Here is a 22476-nt window from a genome sequence, read left to right on the forward strand (position 1 = left end):
TCATTCTGTGGTATGCACTTTCTTTGAACTTGGGTGGCCTTAACAATGGCTGCCTAGGCCAAGCTATAGTGCAAGAGCAGAAAAAGGTTTGTTTATAACTGGGGTTTCTTGGCTTTTCTACCAAGTCTCTCTTTTAAAGGCAACCCACAAGTGTATACCATGTCAAGATTGTCCAACGTTAAGATTTTAAATGTGAGTTAATTAACATCTTAACCCTAAATTAATGTCTACATAAACCAGTAGGCTACTATTCAGATTTGTCCAGAGTTATATCAAGATGAGTAATGCTGCAGTTGTCATAGCATAACCCACGTTTTTCAAAGATGGCTAACCATTTCAAGGAATTTGGTAAATGATCAGGTGATTCACTTAGAAGCAAAAGGGTATTTATTGAGCCATCATGTGTCACAATCACTGAACACAATAGCAATGTCATTTTTTACCACTGCAAATGTAATGAACGCTAAACAAATTTAAAACCAAGAGCATAGACAGTAGATGGCACACATGTTCAAAAGTTTGCTTTCAGTTTGAAACTGGAACCCATTGGACCAACTAGAGGAATGTCAGATCATTTAAAAGGCACTTCTGCCTCATACACTGTTAGCCAACACAAAAAATGTGAAAAGAATGACTAAACAGATCTTAACTGTAAAACAGAATTGCAAGCATGTTCTTGGCAAATTTCATGGAACACATTTCTACTGTAGTCTGGCATTTGCAGATGGTTGATATTACCTTTGTCTTTCATATGTACTGTACAGAATGTGAAACATGACACCAACAATAGCTACATAGACAAAACCATAATTTTTGTTTGCAGACTGGCTCAACCCTGGCAGTTAAGCACTATAGTTATCACCTGCAATGGGGGAGGGGGGAGAAGCTCAGTATCCCTGTAAGTGTAAAGATGGGACTGCTATGGCGAAGAAGACAGACACAGTTCAGCTAATCTTAATATCAGCTGTGTTCACAACCCCATCTATCAGCAAGTGGTACACCGTTAACATCAATTTAAGTATGTTGTACTTTTATGAAACTGAACCCAGTTTATTGTACATTCATTAGGCCTACATACAACAATTGGAACATAGATATCTGTATAAGTAATCTGTCATTTGTGATGCACTGCAAAAATTATCTTTTTAGTTGAACTGGTTTAGAGCAATTGTTTTGCTGAAGACATTGAAGGACGAGTTGAGGTTTCCTTGACTACTCGGACCTGTCTCCTGTGGGCTCTTTTGGCACAGGGAGGAGTGTCAGCTGGTATCGCAGTTTAATGGACACAGTGGCATTGATCTGTTTGCATATACGGGGTGCCATGCAGGTGACACAGGCAGCGAAGATGGCACAGGCAGCAAAGTGGGTTGGGCCAGGAGAACTCAACTGTTTCTGAACCCCATTACGTGTGCATTAGATGCAGAAGCATTATGAAATGATAAACAATGAATTCACTGAATCAACAACACCAATGTGTTTAGAAATGGAAACCCTCAACCCATGCTTGGCTCATGGGATTTTGAGTATCTGACAGTAAAATAAGACTGGGGCACATCAATAAAAACAACATTATGGATACACACACTTGTCTGAAGTGTACATCTATGTTGTTTGGTGAAGCTGCTAAACATCACAGGTATTGTGGTTCATCTGGTATTCAGGGGACAGCAATCTTTCTTGTTGGAAGAAAAACCTGTGATCTAAGCCTTCTTATCATGTCACAATCATGTGTCTATAGGCCTACTTTTCTTTTAGTGAGGATATTTTTTTTAACAGTGTCTCTTGCGAGTCTTCATAGGCAACATTTTCTGTTGATCTTGTTTCACAACGAGGGGACTGGCAAATGAACTGAGGACCTGTTTAACAGACAACTTTCAGATATCCAGATCTATTACCTTTAGCAACAGATTTACTGATCATCAAAGTGAACAATTTATCTTCATGTAAGTGTGGCCACGGCAATGGGACTCGACTACTGCCATGAAGAGTGAACAGTACGCCTCAAGTCCACAAGTGTCTCCAGGTGGGCCTGTGCCTTTCTGTCGTATTGCCATGGTATTCCACACATACTGTAAGTGTGTGTTTTCACATATCAGAGACCTCAGGTTCAGAGTGGTCCATGTCCCTCAAGGCATCGGATGTCACAGTACCAAAGTATGTGTTGGAACGACTGTCCATGGCAGAATGCATGATGGGTAGCCACACGTCATCCATGTTTGGCATCAAAAATATTTTCTGTAAGCCAACAAAAACAGAGTGGAGCAATTGGAAGTGTCAAGTGTATAACAATTCATGATTATGTCATAGCTTTTTTAAATATGCCTAGTGTCCCCACAAACTAAATATATTTTGGCTGGATGGAATGCCTGTATATATGGTTTATTTGAAGGAAACGGTCTGGGTTGACTAATGTGCCGGCAAGAATGACGAACATCAAATCATCAAGCCACAGCAGCGAGGTTACAATGGCTCTATAAAAATGATTGATCTCCACAACAAAATCCTGGAGAACATCCATCGTTCCCTGTATTCTGTGTAGGTAAAGCAGGGCAAAAGCTCCCTTCATTGCATTTAACTGTCACAGACGTGGTATTTGTGGCTATATCCAGAGACACTATGCTGTGGTTCACTAACAACTGACAGGGAAAACGAAGCATATACAGTGCCCTCCAAAAGTATTGGAACAGTGAGGCCAATTCCTTTATTTTTGCTGTAGACTGAAAACATTTGGGCTTGACATCAAACGATGAATGTGAAACCAGAGATCAACGTTTCAGCTTTTATTTCCAGGTATTTACATCAGGATCTGATGCACAAATTAGAAAATATCACCTTTTTGTTCGAACCCACCCATTTGTCACGTGAGCAAAAGTATTGGAACATGTGACTGACAGGTGTGTTTTGTTGCCCAGGTGTGTCCTATTACATACATTATTCAATCAATAAATACCACTGAATGTCTACACTCAGGTTCAGATTGGGTAAGATAGGTTTTGTCTATGCAGACTGTATTCAGAGGTGAAAACAACATGAAAACCAGAGCGCTGTCTTTGGGTGAAAAACAAGCAATTGTGAGTCTTAGAGAAGATGGAAAATCAATCAGAGCCATTGCAGAAACATTGGCCATAGCCAGTACAACCATTTGGAATGTCCTGAAGAAGAAGAAAACTACTGGTGTACTAAGTAACAGACGTCGAACAGGTAGACCAAGGAAAACATCAGCAGTTGATGACAGAAACATTGTGAGAGCTGTAAAGAAAGACCCTAAAACAACTGTTAGTGAGATCAGCAACAACCTCCAGATGGCAGGAGTGAAGGTATCACTATCTACTGTTCGCAGAAGACTTCATGAACAAAAGTACAAGGGCTACACCAGAAGATGCAAACCACTCATTAGCAAGAAGAATAGGAAGGCCAGGCTGGAATTTGCCAAAAAGTACAGAGATGAACCTCAAAAATTCTGGGACAAAGTTTTATGGACTGATGAGACAAAGATTAACTTTTACCAAAGTGATGGAAAGGCTAAAGTTTGGAGAAAGAAAGGAACTGCTCATGATCCCAAACACACAAGCTCATCTGTGAAACACGGTGGAGGTAATGTCATGGCTTGGGCTTGCATGGCTTCTTCTGGGACGGGCTCATTAATCTTCATTGAGGATGTAACACATGATGGCAGCAGCAAAATGAACTCGGAAGTCTACAGAAACATTTTGTCTGCCAATTTAAGGAAAGATGCAACCAAACTGATTGGCAGAGCCTTCATCATGCAGCAAGATAACGACCCAAAACACACTGCCAAAACAACAAAGGAGTTCATCAGGGGCAAGAAATGGAAGGTATTAGACTGGCCAAGTCAATCTCCAGACTTAAACCCTATAGAGCATGCATTTTACCTGCTTAAGAGGAGACTGAAGGGAGGAACCCCACAAAACAAACAACAACTGAAAGAGGCTGCAGTGAAAGCCTGGGAAAGCATCAAAAAGGAAGAATGCAAAAGTTTGGTGACGTCAATGGGTAACAGACTTGCTGCAGTTATTGAAAGCAAAGGATTTGCAACTAAATATTAAGTCTTATTCACTTAAATATGTTTTAAGTATATCTGTTCCAATACTTTTGCTCACATGACAAATGGGTGGATTCAAACAAAATGTGATATTTTCTTAGTTGTGCATCAGATCCTGATGTAAATACCTGGAAATAAAAGCTGAAACGTTGATCTCTGGTCTCACGTTCATTATTTGATGTCAAGCCCAAATGTTTTCAGTCTACAGCAAAAATAAAGGAATTCGCCTCACTGTTCCAATACTTTTGGAGGGCACTGTATGTTTTTCTCTTCAGGGGAGGGGGTGGGGAAGTGAGGCTGGATAATGATTAATTTGTAAAACCTGGATAAATCTTCTAAAGCCTCTTCTAAAAACCAGACAAGGGTGAGGTGAGACCCATACTTAGTGGCTGTGGGAGAGCCACAACCCCTTTCATGGCCACCCTCATTCACAAATTCGACCTCACCCTATTGAAACAAATTCTTAGGTTGGAGGGGAGGTGAACCAGAATGCCACTACCAGAATGTCAGCAAACATTTGGATAGCATCCTATTGATCTAAAAAAGTATGCGCACGGATGTAATTCGCCAAACAAATGGCTACTTATTGACTTACCATAAATCTGTCTAAACCAGTGATCATGAAAGGGTGATATGGGCCTACCTGGAACTCCTGGTCCAGCTTCTTCTCAATCCAGTCGGTGACGTGAGCCAATGTTACCTCCCGCTCCCCAAGTTTGGGCCGGGCTTTCAGCTCCAAGTGGGGGGGGCTCCTGAAGCCATACCTGCAATTGTGTGTGTGGGGGGGGGGGGTCAGTAGTTCAACTGTTACACTGGGTTGACCAGTGTTTTCTGTAGAATGTCAAACGTAATTTGAGCCTTGGGGGAAAGATTTTAAGTAATTGAAAGCTTGCATACGGACATAAACATTCATTCATATTCGTAAATATCTTTCAACATTTTTGCATTTCAGTTGCAGAAGACAAAACCACCTGATTGTGTGCAGAGAAGTACACATGCATGCCCCTTACCTGACCAGCAGAGGGATTTCCTGATTTAGCCAAACCATATTTCCCTATAGTTGAATAATCACACTGAAAATACCATAGTGAGAAGTCCTCCTGGAACATACCATATCCTGTCAGTGGGGGGTGGGGGGATGTTGACAGCCAGCGACCCGCGACACTCCTGGACCTCCACGGTCAGTAGCAGGGGCGTGTTGGACACCTCCTCCATCCTCTTCTTGATGAACTCTGTCTCCGTGGCCTTCTGGAAGTACTTAGACTTGGCGATCTTGTCCACGAAGCGCATGATCTTGCTGGGCCTGTGGCCTCCCACATAGCTAAGAGAGCAAGTCAGGGTCATCACTTATTCATTGGAAACTCCCTCGTTTCCAGAGCTGTGGCTACTGTAGGTGATGGCCCTCCTAGCATTGTGTGTGTGAGGCCAAACTTGCTGAACAGCCTCAGTGCAACAGTTCCTGGGTTTCTGTTGCTTTTGATTGTACCGTATCTACCATAACTATAAATGCTGTGAATTATTGATATGGTGATGGTGTGTATGTACATTATGTACGTATATTCTGTGGGTATGTATACTATACATGCATTTATATTTCTGTATATACATTATATCAAGTACTGTGCAAAAGTCTTAGGCACCCAAGATTTTTTACATGCATATTGTCTTAAATAATTGTTTGTTAGTCTTTTTGATTTTTGCACCAGTATAAAAGGGGAATGTTTTAGTTTCAGAAAATTTTTGCTTACCGTATTTTTCGAAAAATAAGCCGCATTTTCTATAAACCGCACCCCACCAGAATGGGAGCTTTGTGTATGTAAATCTGAGTATAAACCGCACTGGAATATATGCCACACCAAGTAATGCACGAGTATAGGCGGTCTTACAGGTCTTACCTTTAGACGCTTGATTTATTAATATTTCCGACGACCCCAAAGCCTAAGTTATTTTTCAGAAACGGTAGCTAACTAGCTTTAGTTAGCTTCCGGGTAGCTAACTAGCTTCCGGGTAGCTTCATAATTAGGGTGACCAGAAGCATGACCCCAAAATGGAGGACAAAGGGTCAAAAAGAAGGACAATCCCAAAAAGTTGGTGGGGGGGGGGGATTTCGTCTGGACAGTCCGGGTTTCCAGCCCTTTGTCCGGACGGCTGTTGCGTGTCCTCCTTTTCGCCCTTTTGTCCTCCTTTTTGACCCTTTCCTGCCCACTGTCGCAATTTACCACTCGCGTGGGCTTTCAGATGCCAAAAAGAAAGACCTCCTTCAAACCTACGTGGAGTTCAGAACTCCACTTTGCCATAAGAGCAGCAAAGATCAATATCATACCTTCTGTATGCTCTGTCACTGAAATCAATCACAGACACCTGTGATCCAGGTGAGCCTAATTAAAGGAAAACTACTTAAGATGGACGTTCCACATTATTATGCAGGCCACAGGTTTCAAGCAATATGGGAAACAAAAATGATCTCTACTGCTGAAAAGTGTCAAATCGTGCAATGCCTTGGACAAGGTTTGAAAACATTAAATATTTCACAAAAACTTAAGCGTGATCATCGTACTGTGAAGTGAATTGTGGCTGATTCAGAGCGCAGACGGGTTCGTGCAGATAAAGGCATAAGGAGAAAGGTTTCTGCTTGACAAATTCATCAGATTAAGAGAGCAGCGGCTAAAATGCAACTACTAAGCAGCAAACAGGTATTTGAAGCTGCTGGTGCCTCTGGAGTCCCACAAACCTCAAGGTGTAGGATCCTCCAGAGGCTTGCAGTTGTGCATAAACTTACTATTCTTCCCAGAAATACATGAAGACTAATTTTCAAACGGTGTTGTTTACTGAGCGCCGTGCAACCCTGTATGGTCCAGATGGATGGAGCAGTGGATGGTTGGTGGATGGCCACCATGTCCATTGTCATGTTCATGCATGATAATGTACCATTTCATGCTGCAAAGAATACCTCTGTGTAATTGGCTGCTATGGGCATAAAAGGAGAGAAACTCATGGTGTGGCCACCATCCTCCCCTGACCTCAACCCCGTTGAGAACCCTTGGAGCATCCTCAAGCAAAAGATCTATGCAGCAGAACAGCAGCTCTAGGAGGCTATTCTGACATCCTGCAAGAAATTCCAGCAGAAACTCTCCAAAAAATCAATGGATGAGTTCAATGGATGCAAGAATTGTGAAGGTGATGTAAAAAAGGGGTCCTATGTTAACATTTACTTACCCTGTTAATATCTTTTTGATTGAAATAGGTTTTGATTTCAGTAAATATTACCTCCTAATGCTGCAAATTCAACAAATGACAATAAACGGAAACAAAATCATGCTTGTATCCAACGGAGCTCTGAGACAATCATAAGGAACCCTAATATTCGGGAGATAGGGAGCGTTGTGGCCTGGATCTTCCAGTAGGCGTAACACTGTTGTGCATAATAATTTGGAACAGTGAGGTTTTTTATATAAAAATAAAAAAAACGTTATCATTGGGAGGTTTGTTAAATAAAATTTGAATCATACCCTAACGGTTGATGACTTGAAAATTATACTGACTGTCATTTGCATCAACTATTTAGGAAAATCAGAGAGAGATATAATTTGCATAATTTGAAACGTGATGTATGTTGCTCATTAATGCTAGAGGCAGGGAGTGCTTCCCCTTGATACATCCACTCTGCCAAACCTATTTCTTTGTCTATGCTTATTTACATTTACATTTAGTCATTTAGCAGACGCTCTTATCCAGAGCGACTTATAGTATGTACAGGGACATTCCCCTGAGGTAAGTAGGGTGAATTGCCTTGCCCAAGTACACATCATTTTGGTGTGGCCGGGAATCGAACTGGCGACCTTTATATTACCAGCCCGATTCCCTAACCGTTCAGCCTCCTGACGTTTATCAATAAATGAATCAGTATGTGAGTGTCCTGATTGAAATGTCATTATTTCTTAAAACATTTTTGCTGTGTATGTACATATGTATGTCTGTGTGACAGCATATATGATTGAGTGTTGCTCACCCTTCTGCCCCTGGCAGGGTGGTTTTGTCGGTGAGGAGTTCTGGGGGATCCTCTTCATCCGAGGAACCTGCACTGGAGGACTCTTCATCACTGTCAGCCAGACAGTAGGCCCGAGGTCTGGGCCTGGACACACACAGTTACACAGGGTAAGTATCTTCTTGATGGGACCAAAGCTGTGATCAGAATTTGGGGTGGCACCAGACAACCAACAGGCTTGAAATGCCACAAAGCTAATCCGTTTTCAACAAGGCTCTTATTTCTGTCAGAGAAAATTCTACAATTTGAACCCCAGAGTATTCTTGAAAAGAGAGACATTTACGCCAACAACTAAATCCATTTCCCCGTGACTCCAAATGCCATCTCTAATGTTAAGATGGAGGATTTACTCAGATTTCTGTTAGACTGAATCCACAAAGAGCACTTTCCAAGCATAAAAGAATTCCAGTTCTGACTTAACAATTCCACTCAGAATATTAACAGTGTTCATTCAGAGGTTTTGGCTGTGAGAATGACTTTCAAAACAAAGATGCATCATTTGAGAGATTGAAAAAATATGAATTTGCTCGTTTTGGGGTTGATATAGCAAGCTTTTCCAAACTCACCCATCACAGAAAAGGCACATCCAAGGAGGTTAGCATCCAGAAAAGGAGTGACCAGAGAGAAATAGTTCAGTAAATACAAGGAAGAGAGAAATGAAAGCAGCTGGTCTTCCCCACATTCACTGACATTATTAGCAGTGACAAAGATAGGGTCATTGAACCATGTAAACACACTCTCAATAAGACGACATTACAACAACCCTCTAGCTAGAGACTTTGTGTCTGTGTTTTCCTACCCCTCCTTGCCCTGCTCCCCCTGGCCTTCACCCTCCTTCCCCAGACGAGCCAGGTTCATTTTGGTTTCCAGGGTCATGAGGAAAGAGCCTGTGTAGGATACCTCTAGGTCAAACCACAGCCCTGTATGGAAGGCAGAAGAAAGCAGAGATGGCAGAGGAGTTGAGAGGGAGTAGGAAAGTCGGAGAGACAGGAGCAGAGGGGAAAGAGGGGGGTGTAAAGATGAAACGGGGAGGGAGAGGAGATGAGGCATTACTAAAAAGTGATTCACACAACAGTTTCCCAAGAGGTCCATCCGGAGCAGGAAGGGCACCCTGGTCTCTCTCCCCCCCTTGTGGCAGCTCACAAATACATGTTGACATGTTTGATATTACGTTTTTTTACACACAAATTCCTTACTTGTCACACAATTTCTGAAACCTGACACTCCAACAACAGAACCACACCTCAAATCTGCAAAACCATACGCACATTTTGGGCCTTTGACCCAGTTTTCAATTTAATAAAACACTTTTTGCAAAACACACACAATTTTTGCAACAACACACACAATTCTAACAGGAAGCATCTTGATTTACTTTTTAAAACAGAACCAATCAAAATGACACACTAATTCATCAGTGCCTTACACTAACTCCTCACATGTGCAAACACTCATTGCTTTACTTAACCCCAACAAATCATGGCTTTAGAATAGGCCTATAAATAGTCTGATTTGACTTGATTTACAGTGGTGGGTATCATTTGAACCTTTACTGTAGAAAAGATAACAGGTATGTAACAATATACTGTAGTATGCATATGTTCTAATGTACACATAATAGCTGTTTCAGCACAACACACGGTATACTACACAGAAACATATATTTTAGCACCCATGCACAGTCACAGTCTGGTGGATTACTGTATCATACCGTGCAACAGTACAGTGACTGTAAGAAGACATTCTGACAATATTGTCAAAAATAGTATACATTACTGTATGCTACAGTTCATGGCACACACACACAGACACCATTCCGTAATCCCCTTTTTCAAAATTAGGTTTTGGTGTCTGTCCTACCACTCTTTCTTTTGTACTGTGTAATACTGTATTCACAACCACATAAGCTTATAGTAAAACATTTTTAAGTTTGGTTTCAATCTTGTTTTCGTGTTTGCCATGAATTTTTTTATGATCTCTGCCATTTACTTTCAATCTTGTACAGAAATATACAAAGGAGCTCATGAAAGAAGAGCTTTAGGTTTTGAATAAATAAGTGCAGCTAGTTCAGGCAGGGCAATCGGACAGCGCGCGTCAGTCATCGGGAACGTGAGGCGTCTTACTCCACCTTCCTTCCTCCGCCCACTACCACACCCATGTTAGCAGCGCATATCCATTGGGCCACGTCCGATAAGGCGTCTTTTTAAAGACGAGCGGATATGCACTGTGATGTCGCAGCCACGTAGGCCAAGCCAGGCTTGGAAGAATTACTGCGCACCCCGCGAAACCCCAAGCGAGGCCAACCGCCAGAAGCCCCCTGCCCTGGCCCACCAATAGTGTCCTACCTGGCGGAAGAAGAGGAAGCAGACCGCGAAGGTGAGCCTGACTTGTCTGGCTTGTATGGACTTAGCGGGACCTCTACCGAAGTCAGGCCGCGGACACGAGTACATCCTGGTGCTGGTGGATTACACAACCAGGTACCCGGAAGCAGTTCTGCTGTGTAAAGCAACATCGAAAGCCATCGCCAGGGAACTCGTCCAGCTGTTCAGCAGGGTCAGGATCCCAAAAGACATACTGACGGACTAAGGTACCCGACCTCTGCCGTTTGCTACAGATTCACCACCTGCACACCTCCGTATACCACCCCCAGACAGACGGCCTGGTTGAGCGCTTCAACCAAACACTAAAGAAAATGCTCCGAAGAGTGGTGACTGAAGACAGTCGGGACTGGGACCTAATGCTTCCGTACGTCCTTTTCGCTGTGAGATGGGTGCCCCAGGCATCCACCGGATTCACTCCGTTTGAGCTTTTTGGCCGGCGGCCACGAGGGCTCCTGGATGTCGTGAGATAGGCCTGGGAGCAACAGCCACCCCCCCTGCGGACGGTGATCGAGCATGTATGGGAAATGGAGAAGAGGATCCGACGTGTACGACCAATAGTGAAGGAACACATGGAGGCGGTGCAGCTGGCCAGCGGAGAACCTACAACCGACCCGCTCAGCCACGAGAGTTCTCCCCGGGTGACCGGGTGTTGGTCATGATACCGGATGCTCGGTGTCAATTCCTAGCGGCCTGGCAAGACCCGTACTCCGTAACAGAGAAGCTCGGTCTGGTCACCTACAGGGTGCACCGGGGTGGGAAGAGAAAGGATACCCAAACCTACCACATCAACCTGCTGAAACGCTGGGAGAAACCCGAACCTCCCCCCTCTCTGCTTTCGCCCGTCCTCTCGAAGACGTCGCCATGGGCGAAGACCTCACCCCCACGCAGCGCCAGGAAGTGAGGGAACTCGTAAGCCAGCACCAAGACGTGTACGACCCTAGCCCGGGCTACACCCAGCTGCTACACCACAACATCGTTACCCCACCGGGAGTACGGGTCCGGTTGAAGCCGTATCGTTTACCCGAAGCCAGGAGGAAAGCGGTAGAGGAGGCAGTAGCCGAAATGCGCCGACTAAACATCATAGAGGAGTCGCACAGTCCCTGTTCCAGCCCAATCGTTGCTGTCCCCTTGCAGGACGGGAGTGTGCTTATCTCTAACGACTTCCGCCATTTAAACGAAGTCTCCAAGTTCGACGCTTACCCCATGCCCAGAGTGGTCGAGCTGATAGACTGGGAACGGCTCGCTACGTGTCCACAGTCGACCTTACCAAGGGCTACTGGCAGGTGCCCCTGACTTGGAGATAACCGCCTTCAGCACACACAGCGGCCACTGGCAATACAGGATGCTACCCTTTGGCTTACATCGCCTGCGACCTTCCAACGGTTAATGGACGTCGTTCTGAGGCCACACAGGGAGTTTGCTGCCGCCTACCTCGATGACGTTGTGATCCACTCAGGGACCTGGGCCGAACACATGGAGCACCTCCGGAAGGTGTTGGAAGCTTTACGACGGGCGACACTAACCACCAAGCCGAAGAACTGCAGCCTGGCTCTGTCAGAAGTAAAGCTACCTGGGATATACCATCGGCCAGGGCATGGTAAAGCCACAACAAGCCAAAGTAGAAGCGGTGCATAACACCCCTACTCCAAGGACCAAAACCCAGGTGCGAGCCTTTCTGGGACTGGCGGGCTACTGCAGGCAATTCATCCCCAACTTTTCCTCTATCGCTGCCCCTTTGTCAGACCTAACTAAAAAGGGCCGCCCCGAGGTGGTCGTATGGACAACCGCTGAGGAAGAAGCGTTCCTGAAACTAAAAGAAGCCCTCACCGCTTCGGAGACGGGGTTGGGGCGGTTCTCTCCCAAGACGTCGGGGATGAAGAGCACCCCATATTCTTTGCTAGCCGCAAGCTAACCCCTGCCAAAAGCCGGTTTGCTACCGTGGAACGAGAGGCTCTGGCCATCAAGTGGGCCCTGCAGGAGCTCTGTTATTACCTGCTGGGCCGACGCTTCACCCTGGTGACCGACCAAGCACCCCTACAATGGATGGCCCGGGCCAAGGACAGCAATGCCAGGATCACCCGTTGGTTCCTGTCTCTGCAGGATTTCTGTTTTGACGTCAGCCATCGTTCAGGAAAGCAACATGGTAAAGCCGACGGCCTCTCCCGGCTTCTTTTCATACTGTTTTTAGCGGGACACCGGTCCCTGTCTACCGGGTACTTTCAGTTGATTTGTTTTTTGTTTCGGCTGCATTAAAAACCAATTCACTCTCCGCCCAACCTCTTTCTTTGCCACAGTGGTGGAGAATGCGGGCACTGAGTTAAGCCCCGGCAAAGAAGATGGATCAGCGAAGCAGCTGATCTCCAGGCCAAGAGGGGGGCCCTGATGTCCCTGTCGACCCCGCTACTATACTGGGCCACCTACTCCAAGCATACATAGACAAACAGAGGGTGACTCAACAGCTAGTGACAAACCTAGGTCAACTGACGGGAGGGTGGCTACAGACGCAACACGCAGCAGCCACTGATGCACGGCGCACAGCCAGCCAGGTCCTGACCAAGCTTACGGCCGACGATGACATCGAGGCGTACCTGCACACCTTCGAGGTGGTGGCGGGCCGGGAAGGCTGGCCACGGGCTGATTGGGCAAAGGTGCTTGCCCCTTTCTTGAGCGGTGAAGTTTCGCCCTATTACGCCCTTCTAACGGATGAAGCCGAGGACTATACATGCCTGAAGGCAGCCGTACTGGCTCGGGCTGGGTTATTCCCAGGAGCGGCAGTAGGATACATGAGTAATGTTTTTATGCAATGCCAGAATATCAAGCAACTCTGCACTCCCTCTAAAATTGGTACAAGGCTTTAACCTTACTAACTAACCTTTAGATTAAGTTATCAAATGGGAAAGTCTGCTTAATGAATTTTGTTTCAGTGGACTACCCTTAGACTCTCCTGCCTGCCAGACTCCCAACAGCTGAAAAATGTCACACTGAGCTGCCAAAAAGATGAAGCATTTCCCAACAACCACAAAGGTCATCTCTCAGCCAGCCTCTCTACTGATTGGCTGGACTCACCAGGCAACTTCCTGATATAGGAGGGAGGGATCTGAATTCCTGCCAGAGAAGAGAGGTTGGGGTCCAATTGGAGATGTAGCCTGCTGATGTACTATTTGACTGAACCCAGTTCCACCCTGTAGTGAGACAAAGTGAGCCAACACTAAATAAGGTGAGCTCTTGTCTTTGGGCTCAAGAAAAGTAATAAACATACCAAAGCCTTATTCCTTTCTAATGAAATTATTTTTGTATCTCTTTGTACACTTATTTTTCCTCTCTGAACACTTTCTTATCTCTCGCGTTCTCTCTCTCTACCTCTCTCTCTCCCTCTCTCTTTTTCTGTCTCCTGCTCTCTCAAAATTCAAAGAACAACGAGAGGAAGATCAATGACAAAGCAGTAAAGAACGGGCAAGTTCTCTGAACATTCAGGAAGATTGATCTATTATAGAGCTTTTAGCTCTGTGTAGTTTCTAGCTTCACTTCTGGTGGAACGGAGCACAGAGCTGCTCAGGGGCGGTCTTTCCTACAGGCGGTGTAGGCGGTCGCCTAGGGCGCCACTCAGAGGGGAAAATAAAAATAAACGTTTTTATTTTTTTGTTGCTGGGCATTTTTTTTTTTGCGCCCCCTTCTTTATCTCCTACCAATATTTTGACATTCAAAAATAAATCTAACATTAGGGTAAAATGAGCCAGGTATACGTCCCCTTAAAAAAGGAAGCTTGGTGTTATCAGAACATGCTAGCGTTTGGTCAGAGTGTGTGTGTTCAAGAACTTTGAAGAACGAAATAATGAAGAGGCAAAAGCTATCCAGGGCGAAATTTAAGAAGAAAAGAAAGGAAGAATAAGAGAAATGTGCAAAGGCGAAAGGTAAATCCTTAAATTCTAGTCGCCAATGATGAATTCCAGATAAGAAAACGGTTCATGAATGCGTGAATTGCCCCGGGCACTTTAGTGGAGTTAAGAAGAAAAGATGTACCTTATCATTGAACGTTTTTCTACTCCCTGTCACATAACCTAGTTCTTTAAGGATTTTACAGTAGCCTATATCAAAAATTATATGTCCATTTATTCTACGTTATACAAAAAAAACACGATTAAAATAGGGGCGCACATACATAGCCAATTAGCCAGTGCAACGCTACAAATATCTTAGCTTACTCGTTGCATAGCACACCCAATAATTGCAGTGTTTGTCTTCCTTAATATCCTTAATGCCTAATGAGTGTGCTATGCAACGAGTAAGATATTTGTAGTGTTGTTGCATTAAGCATTAAGGAAGACAAACACGGCAATTTGTCAACATGTGAGGAATACTGGTAGAAATCCAAGTGTTGTATTGTCAACTTTAACGAATGGATTGTATTTAATCTTGCTGGATAGTTAGCTAACGCTAGCTAGCCAGTGACTTCTGAAGTTCCTTGTTATTGTCATTCAGTCGAAACATCAGTTAAAGTTCAGCTGCTGCAATTTGCGTCATTTTCGATGTGTCATGACATTTTGGTGAATTCCGTTTTGTCAAATTTTGTTCAGGGAGATTGATTGCTTAAAATGAGTGAATATATACAGTGGCCCTAAAGTGCAAATCACACCCCCTAATATGAGTACACTTCTAAGATTGTTGTTTGCCAGGCATCAACAGAACAGAAGACTAAAAAAACATTATTTGCAGGCGATGAGGGAGTGAATGTGACCGTGCACCTTGTGTGCACCGTTGAACAGGGGGGAGTGGCCGGAGCGTAGTTCAGCACAGACTTGATATTTTCTCAGGGATTTTGTTCTTTATTTAATGTTTATTCATCGTTGTGATCGTTGTTGTGTTTATTTGAAAGAAATGCAGGGCAAAATAAAGTTTGAAAGTTGCAATTCCGTTTTTGTGCAAAAGCGTTTTAAACTTTAAAACGTTTTAAACTTTTTTTTAGGGGGGGGGGGGGGGGGGGGGGGGGGGGGGGGGGGGGGGGGTGGCCTGGTCCTAACCAGACCCTCGTACATTTCATTTGTACAGAGGGTCTGGGATCTCTCGATTGACAAACGTTAACTTCCTTGAAGGCAGGTCCTCTGTTGAAGTTTAAAACTATTGGATCCGCCCAGAGCCACTCTGATTTGCAATAACCAATCGCAAGCGTTCGCCTTAGCCAACTCCTTCACCACTACTGTAACGGAGCTAGCTGCCGTAGCTGGAAAATCAAACTTTTCCCGAACCCCGTGGGGAGGAGGGCCACAACATCATGGCCACCAACAAAACTCAGCAAGGAATGTTCTTGCTCCGGCTTTAACCTAAATTCGACAGCGTTGCCACAACCGCAGAATAGTTTCGCTCGCATCTTTCTCCGCCGCCATTACTGAACTACTCAAATAAGTGCACGACATTAACGTCATCGTTCTCAGCCACTCCCTCTGTTCGCTGATTGGACCTACAATTGGACCTGGGGGGGGGGGGGGGGGGGGGTGAAGCTACGAGTGAAGCTCGTCTAGAGCGCCAAATGTGCTAGGACCGCCCCTGGAGCTGCTGATGACCGTAGAGTATTCCCCCAGGACTCATTAGGTGCAGTAGTAGGCTTATAATGCCTGGGGAATATTCCCTGTGAAACACTTTTTAGTCTTGCTGTGAACCAAGGAGAAATGGCAAGATGGCAAATGAGTAAAGGTACTTGAGTAAACCATCTCTATAGGTTAAAAACATTCACCCCCTGTTGACTCTGTTCCCCAAACACACACATAAACTCACACAAACACACACCCCACCCTATGCCTCCATGTCACTTGAGAGTTGAATCAAATAGTAAAGTGTGCCCCCTTATCTTCCCCTTCTTTTCCCTCCTCTCTACCCTCCTCTCTCCCCTCCTTTCCTTAGTTTTCTGTCAGATACTCTGGGGGCCAGTTTTTCAAAAGTAATCTGATCGTATTACGGCTATCGGATTGGATCAAATCTTGAAAATGGGTATTTCAAAAGAAAAAAAGGATTCAGAAATTGGATTGGATCACGTAATCTAATCTTGTTGTTGATCCGGATCAAACCTTGAGTTTGGGTTTTTCAAAACTTTTTGGTAGGATCGGGATCATTTTGATCCCAAAAATCAGGATTAAACTGATCCCAGCAGGAGGGTGGATTCATGGAGGATATCAGGCAACTAAACTTGGTTAGTTAAATAATACAACATTTATATCATGCATTTTACAGTATTTATATTTATTTATACATTTCACTTGAATTGGGGGGGGGGGGGGGGGGGGGGGGGGGGGGGGGGTGGCCTGGTCCTAACCAGACCCTCGTACATTTCATTTGTACAGAGGGTCTGGGATCTCTCGATTGACAAACGTTAACTTCCTTGAAGGCAGGTCCTCTGTTGAAGTTTAAAACTATTGGATCCGCCCAGAGCCACTCTGATTTGCAATAACCAATCGCAAGCGTTCGCCTTAGCCAACTCCTTCACCACTACTGTAACGGAGCTAGCTGCCGTAGCTGGAAAATCAAACTTTTCCCGAACCCCGTGGGGAGGAGGGCCACAACATCATGGCCACCAACAAAACTCAGCAAGGAATGTTCTTGCTCCGGCTTTAACCTAAATTCGACAGCGTTGCCACAACCGCAGAATAGTTTCGCTCGCATCTTTCTCCGCCGCCATTACTGAACTACTCAAATAAGTGCACGACATTAACGTCATCGTTCTCAGCCACTCCCTCTGTTCGCTGATTGGACCTACAATTGGACCTGGGGGGGGGGGGGGGGGGGGGGGGTGAAGCTACGAGTGAAGCTCGTCTAGAGCGCCAAATGTGCTAGGACCGCCCCTGGAGCTGCTGATGACCGTAGAGTATTCCCCCAGGACTCATTAGGTGCAGTAGTAGGCTTATAATGCCTGGGGAATATTCCCTGTGAAACACTTTTTAGTCTTGCTGTGAACCAAGGAGAAATGGCAAGATGGCAAATGAGTAAAGGTACTTGAGTAAACCATCTCTATAGGTTAAAAACATTCACCCCCTGTTGACTCTGTTCCCCAAACACACACATAAACTCACACAAACACACACCCCACCCTATGCCTCCATGTCACTTGAGAGTTGAATCAAATAGTAAAGTGTGCCCCCTTATCTTCCCCTTCTTTTCCCTCCTCTCTACCCTCCTCTCTCCCCTCCTTTCCTTAGTTTTCTGTCAGATACTCTGGGGGCCAGTTTTTCAAAAGTAATCTGATCGTATTACGGCTATCGGATTGGATCAAATCTTGAAAATGGGTATTTCAAAAGAAAAAAAGGATTCAGAAATTGGATTGGATCACGTAATCTAATCTTGTTGTTGATCCGGATCAAACCTTGAGTTTGGGTTTTTCAAAACTTTTTGGTAGGATCGGGATCATTTTGATCCCAAAAATCAGGATTAAACTGATCCCAGCAGGAGGGTGGATTCATGGAGGATATCAGGCAACTAAACTTGGTTAGTTAAATAATACAACATTTATATCATGCATTTTACAGTATTTATATTTATTTATACATTTCACTTGAATTGTTCAACAGGAAGTACATAAAGTAGGTAGGCTATGTAGGCTAGCATCCTTTCAGTACAGCAAATGGGCTCAGGTGCATCAGGGACGTCATCACAGAGAGGGACTTTGCACCTGGTCGCGATGTTGTGTACTACAATGCAAGCAAGTATTATGTTGCATGCTTTCTGTGGTTCCACTCACAAGTAGTTAAGGCATGCAAAGCGCCTCTTCAGAACTCCAATTAAGCGCTCAATGGTGCATCTTGTTTTGCAATGAGCAGTGTTGAAGCGTGCCTGCTCAGGTGTGTGTTTAGCCAGAAAAGGGGTCATCAGCCATGGTAGAAGAGGGTAGGCACTGTCTCCTAATATGATACCATTTGGTCGGTTGGTTTTGAGCTCTCTATATAGAGCGCTCTCCCTCAGGATGCGCGCATCATGGACAGACCCAGGCCACTTCACAACACAGTTTGTGATGAGGAGCTCAGTTGCCCACAAGTTGAACATTGATGCTGTGTCTCCACTTTCGGTTTACAAACTCCCACTCATTCTCATGAGATGCTTGTATGTGCACATGGGTGCAGTCGATTGCTCCAATAATATTGGGCATATTCCCCAAAAGAAAAAAATTCTGCTTGGCCTGGATGATCTGGTCATCCTTCGGAAAAAAAACAAAGAAGGCCCATGAGGATACATCTCTGTGGGATTTTGGGGGTGACATAAAATAAAGGATCTTGCTTGAAAGCGATTTGCAGTCTAGAACTGGGAGTCTAGGACTGCAAAACCTTTAATTAGGATTATACCCAAGTTTAGGTATCTTAATCCATTATGTTCATCATACATATCTCTTGACTACTGACTATTACCATAGAACGTCTGCTGCAGAAACCCATATTAATTACTATAACCCATACTGTCACAGTAAGTAAATCTAAAATGTTATGATGATTTAACAAACTCATTAATCAGGCTGGCCAATGCAGTTGAAACACTTTTCAGAACATCACAAACAGTAGATTTTTTCACAACCATGTATGAGTGGACTGCCTGTTTCCAAGACATGGACAATGGAGGGGGGATGTTTATATTGTTTGTTTGCTGTTCCGTTCAGTCCTATTTTCTGTTCAAATAAAGCATATTGGAGTGACCCCACACTATTCTACCTGTTGTTCTTTACATAGCTAAATTGTGATAGTCCCATTTAGACCACAAGTAATCCAGATTTGGTAATCCTGAAAAGTTAGAATCCAGATCAGAGTAATCCAATCCCACATTGCTTTGAAAAACCTAAATAAAAATCAAATGGATTACGTGATCCTGGATAGTAGAAAAAGAGATTTCCAAATCTGGATCAGTTTGATCCAGATTAAAACTTTTGAAAAACCGGCCCCCTGGTGATAGTGAGAATGAGCAACTCTTTCCCCTGAAGTTCTGGAGGTGGAAATTGAAGAGTCCCTTTTCAGACAACTCAGGGATTCAGAAATGGATGGAGAGGAGGAGGGAAGAAGGGAAAAAGGTAAGGATGACAGGGAAAGGGAAGTTTAATGAACCTAGCCACTAGAGTGTGGTGTTCATTCAGAGAGTCTAACTCCAGACAAGGGGGTGGGGGACACAGAGAACAGAGAGGGAAAATGGAGAGAGGAAAAAAAAGAGAGAAGAAAGAGAGAGAGAGAAAGACAGAAAAGGTGGAGCGGCTGTACTTCCACAGGGATCTACCTTGATGGTCCACAGAGGGTTTGGAGGCCTGGTGGATCTTTGGAAGGGCCACACCCATGTCCAGCTCTGTCAGAGTCAGCTCATTCATAAAGTAGGGCAGCTGAAACAAACAACACCTCTCAGCTGGGACAAATACTGAGAAAGGGACATGTTTGTGTGTTTTTATTACTCTTTTTGAAACAGGTCAGAGAGTCAACACTCACCCTGATTTTGCTGAGCTTCATCTGGATTTTTTTGGAGACCATGTCAGCCCAATACTTCTCCCCGAGGAAGTCCCAAAAGATCCTCCCTAGGAAGGCATTGACCCAGGCCTCTGGCTCAGCCCGCTCCCCTTGACTTCTTGGCAACTGGAAGAATGTACTGTACTGTGAGACTGTTCCATTATCTACACTAGCACATTAGAACATAGAATGTATGTACTGAACAAATTAGATCTATAGCCAAGCAGTAAGTTATTACCTTCATTCTGGTTCTTGGGCTGGTGGTTGGGCTGAGAGCAGGGGGGCTGGTAGAGGTGGTAGGGCTGTCCAGGGGGGGCGTGGAGCTCACATACTTGGCCATGTAGATGCTATAGTCCAGCAGCATCTTCTGACGGACACCCCCAGCCAGACTTCCCCAGGAATTATGGGGATGGGATGGGGGCACCTCCTCCATCAGACTGCCCCGGCTGCTGCTCCTGCTCTGGGAGCCCAAGCCTCCTCCTGCTCCTCCTCCTGCGCTTGCACCTGCTCCTCCAGACTGGCCACTGCCACTGCGACTGTGGGAGTGGGGGAAGGCTGTGTGTGTGTTAGTGTGTGTGTGTGGAGTACGGATGATGGAGGCAGAAGTGCGGAAAAAAATAGAAGAAGGATTCACATACTGCTTTTGTTCAGTCATGTGTATACAATTAGGTAATTTATACAGTATATTTCACAGACACTGCGGACATTTCATACTGTACTAGCTCTCCAAAGTGAAATATGTAAGCATGGATTTATACTTGGTGACAAATTTTACAGTGGAGTACAATAATCAGACAATGTACTACGTCTCAATACGTGTGTAATTCTCATGACCCAGTCCCACGGCTCTGTGGAGGGGTGGAAGCCTAGCTTAGCACTAGCTTAGGATTCCACTCTTAGGCAGCTTAGGCACATAACTCATACTTGTGCAGTTAGACACACATGCTGTGATTTGGTGATGTACCTACCTGTGCTTGTGTGAGAGAACATGAGAGACAGAACAAAAAGAGAATGAGAGACAAAGAGTATGTCAGAGAAAGAGCATAGCACGTGTGTGTGTGCGTGTGTCTGTGTGTGCATGTGTCTGTGTGCATCCACTCACCACTCTTCACTCTTGGCAGACTGCCACTCCTCCCCTCCAACCTTGACCTGGATGCCATCAGGATCCTACGGAACCACTCTTCCTTCTCTCTCCCAGTCCTCCCAAACAAGTAGAGAGTCAGCTCCCCCTCCGGCAGTCTCCTGGTCTCCTCTCCTACCCCGGCTCCCTCCAGCCTCTCAACCCCCACGGTCCCCCTCTCCTCCCCAGGTTCGGACCTGTCTCCCTGGGCTTTGGCCATGAAGTCATCCTGCTTGGCCAGCTGGATACAGATGGGGTATTTTTTGTTCCACACACGCTTCCTGGCTAGGCTCTGAGGCACCAGGTGGATCTGTGGACACAGAGACAGATAGACACACAAACAAATAGAGACATGCAGATGGGCGCACACTTGAATGTCTCTATAGAGTCAAACGTTTGTCAGTTTCAAGCTACAGGGGACACCCTTCTCCTTGTCTTGTGTGACTGAGTCTGTAGTAGACAAACAGGCATTGTTCAATTGAGAGTCTAAAATGAGTGTCTCTATAATAAACCAGCAGCATGTAAACTAAACATACAAAGGATACTAAATGTAGGACTTGTGAGGTACTATGTGACATTTACTATGTCTTATAGGAACATGTACTTTGTTCCCAAGCACATGACCTATTATGTACAAACATGACCTATTTGCAAAGGATCACTCCCATATGCATGATATGGCAAGACATACTTTGTCTCTCCCTATTAACACAGTTCCATGCACACACAAAGACACATTAAACCCACACGTGTAAACATGCATGGTCAATATCTTCTCCACTCCAATTTCAAGAGACATACGTACACACTGTTCTACAAATACATGCAAAGATTTTAAAATACCTTGCTGTCAGTCAGGTCATAGATCTTCTGGCTAATGTAGGTGACGTCAGGTTTGGGCTCATTGTGGGTAGCGCGGCGTGCAATGTTTCGGTTGGGCTTGGAGAGTCGAAGGGTGGCGCCCTCCAGTCGTACGTAGACAGAGTGGGTCAGTGTGGCATGGTAAGTCTCTGGGTCATAGCTCTGGATCTCATTCATCCAGCCCTGATGACAAAGAAATGGATTTGTACAAGAACACAGACACACAACCCCTCACCCACACACGTATACACACACAAAAAGGGGATTTTAACTGTAATTGGTGTTGTGAAATTCACACACCACGTGTTTAATTATCAGGATGCTGCATACAAAATTAAACAACACAAAAAAATACTTTCTATTTTGAGACTAGCATTACAACATCCTGAGCAGGCATGGATGAGAATGACCTCGCAGAATGGGTTTGGGTGAAAGAGCTGTGAGATGACCACTGTCCCCTCCTCCGTCAGCCTGCTAGGTTCTACACTATGCTCCGTTTTCATGTGGCCGCTTTTCCGGCACAGATATAGCTTGTGGGCATCAGGGCTTTC

General features: G+C 44.9%; 1 protein-coding gene and 1 non-coding gene across 2 annotated transcripts in view; one reads left to right on the forward strand and one right to left on the reverse strand.

Annotated features, from left to right (window-relative positions):
- Nucleotides 1-12: 12 nt before the first annotated feature.
- LOC124480118 lies at nt 13-152 on the forward strand. Its single transcript, XR_006957518.1, has one exon. It is a non-coding gene; the product is annotated as a small nucleolar RNA SNORA50 (small nucleolar RNA).
- Nucleotides 153-1574: 1422 nt separating this feature from the next.
- The window catches only part of tex2 (testis expressed 2), a 32543-nt gene continuing 11641 nt past the window's right edge, over nt 1575-22476 (reverse strand). The window contains exons 4-13 of the mRNA XM_047038979.1: nt 21908-22108; nt 21047-21374; nt 20183-20499; nt 19927-20070; nt 19724-19823; nt 8908-9028; nt 8073-8195; nt 5175-5384; nt 4707-4827; nt 1575-2235 (exon numbers count right to left, since the gene is read on the reverse strand). Coding sequence (XP_046894935.1) covers nt 2086-2235; nt 4707-4827; nt 5175-5384; nt 8073-8195; nt 8908-9028; nt 19724-19823; nt 19927-20070; nt 20183-20499; nt 21047-21374; nt 21908-22108 — 1815 coding nt within the window. The 3' untranslated portion in view covers nt 1575-2085. The remainder of the gene's footprint in view (nt 2236-4706; nt 4828-5174; nt 5385-8072; nt 8196-8907; nt 9029-19723; nt 19824-19926; nt 20071-20182; nt 20500-21046; nt 21375-21907; nt 22109-22476) is intronic.

The sequence above is a fragment of the Hypomesus transpacificus genome, chromosome 17 (genome assembly GCF_021917145.1).
Source record: "Hypomesus transpacificus isolate Combined female chromosome 17, fHypTra1, whole genome shotgun sequence".
Lineage (NCBI taxonomy): Eukaryota > Metazoa > Chordata > Actinopteri > Osmeriformes > Osmeridae > Hypomesus > Hypomesus transpacificus.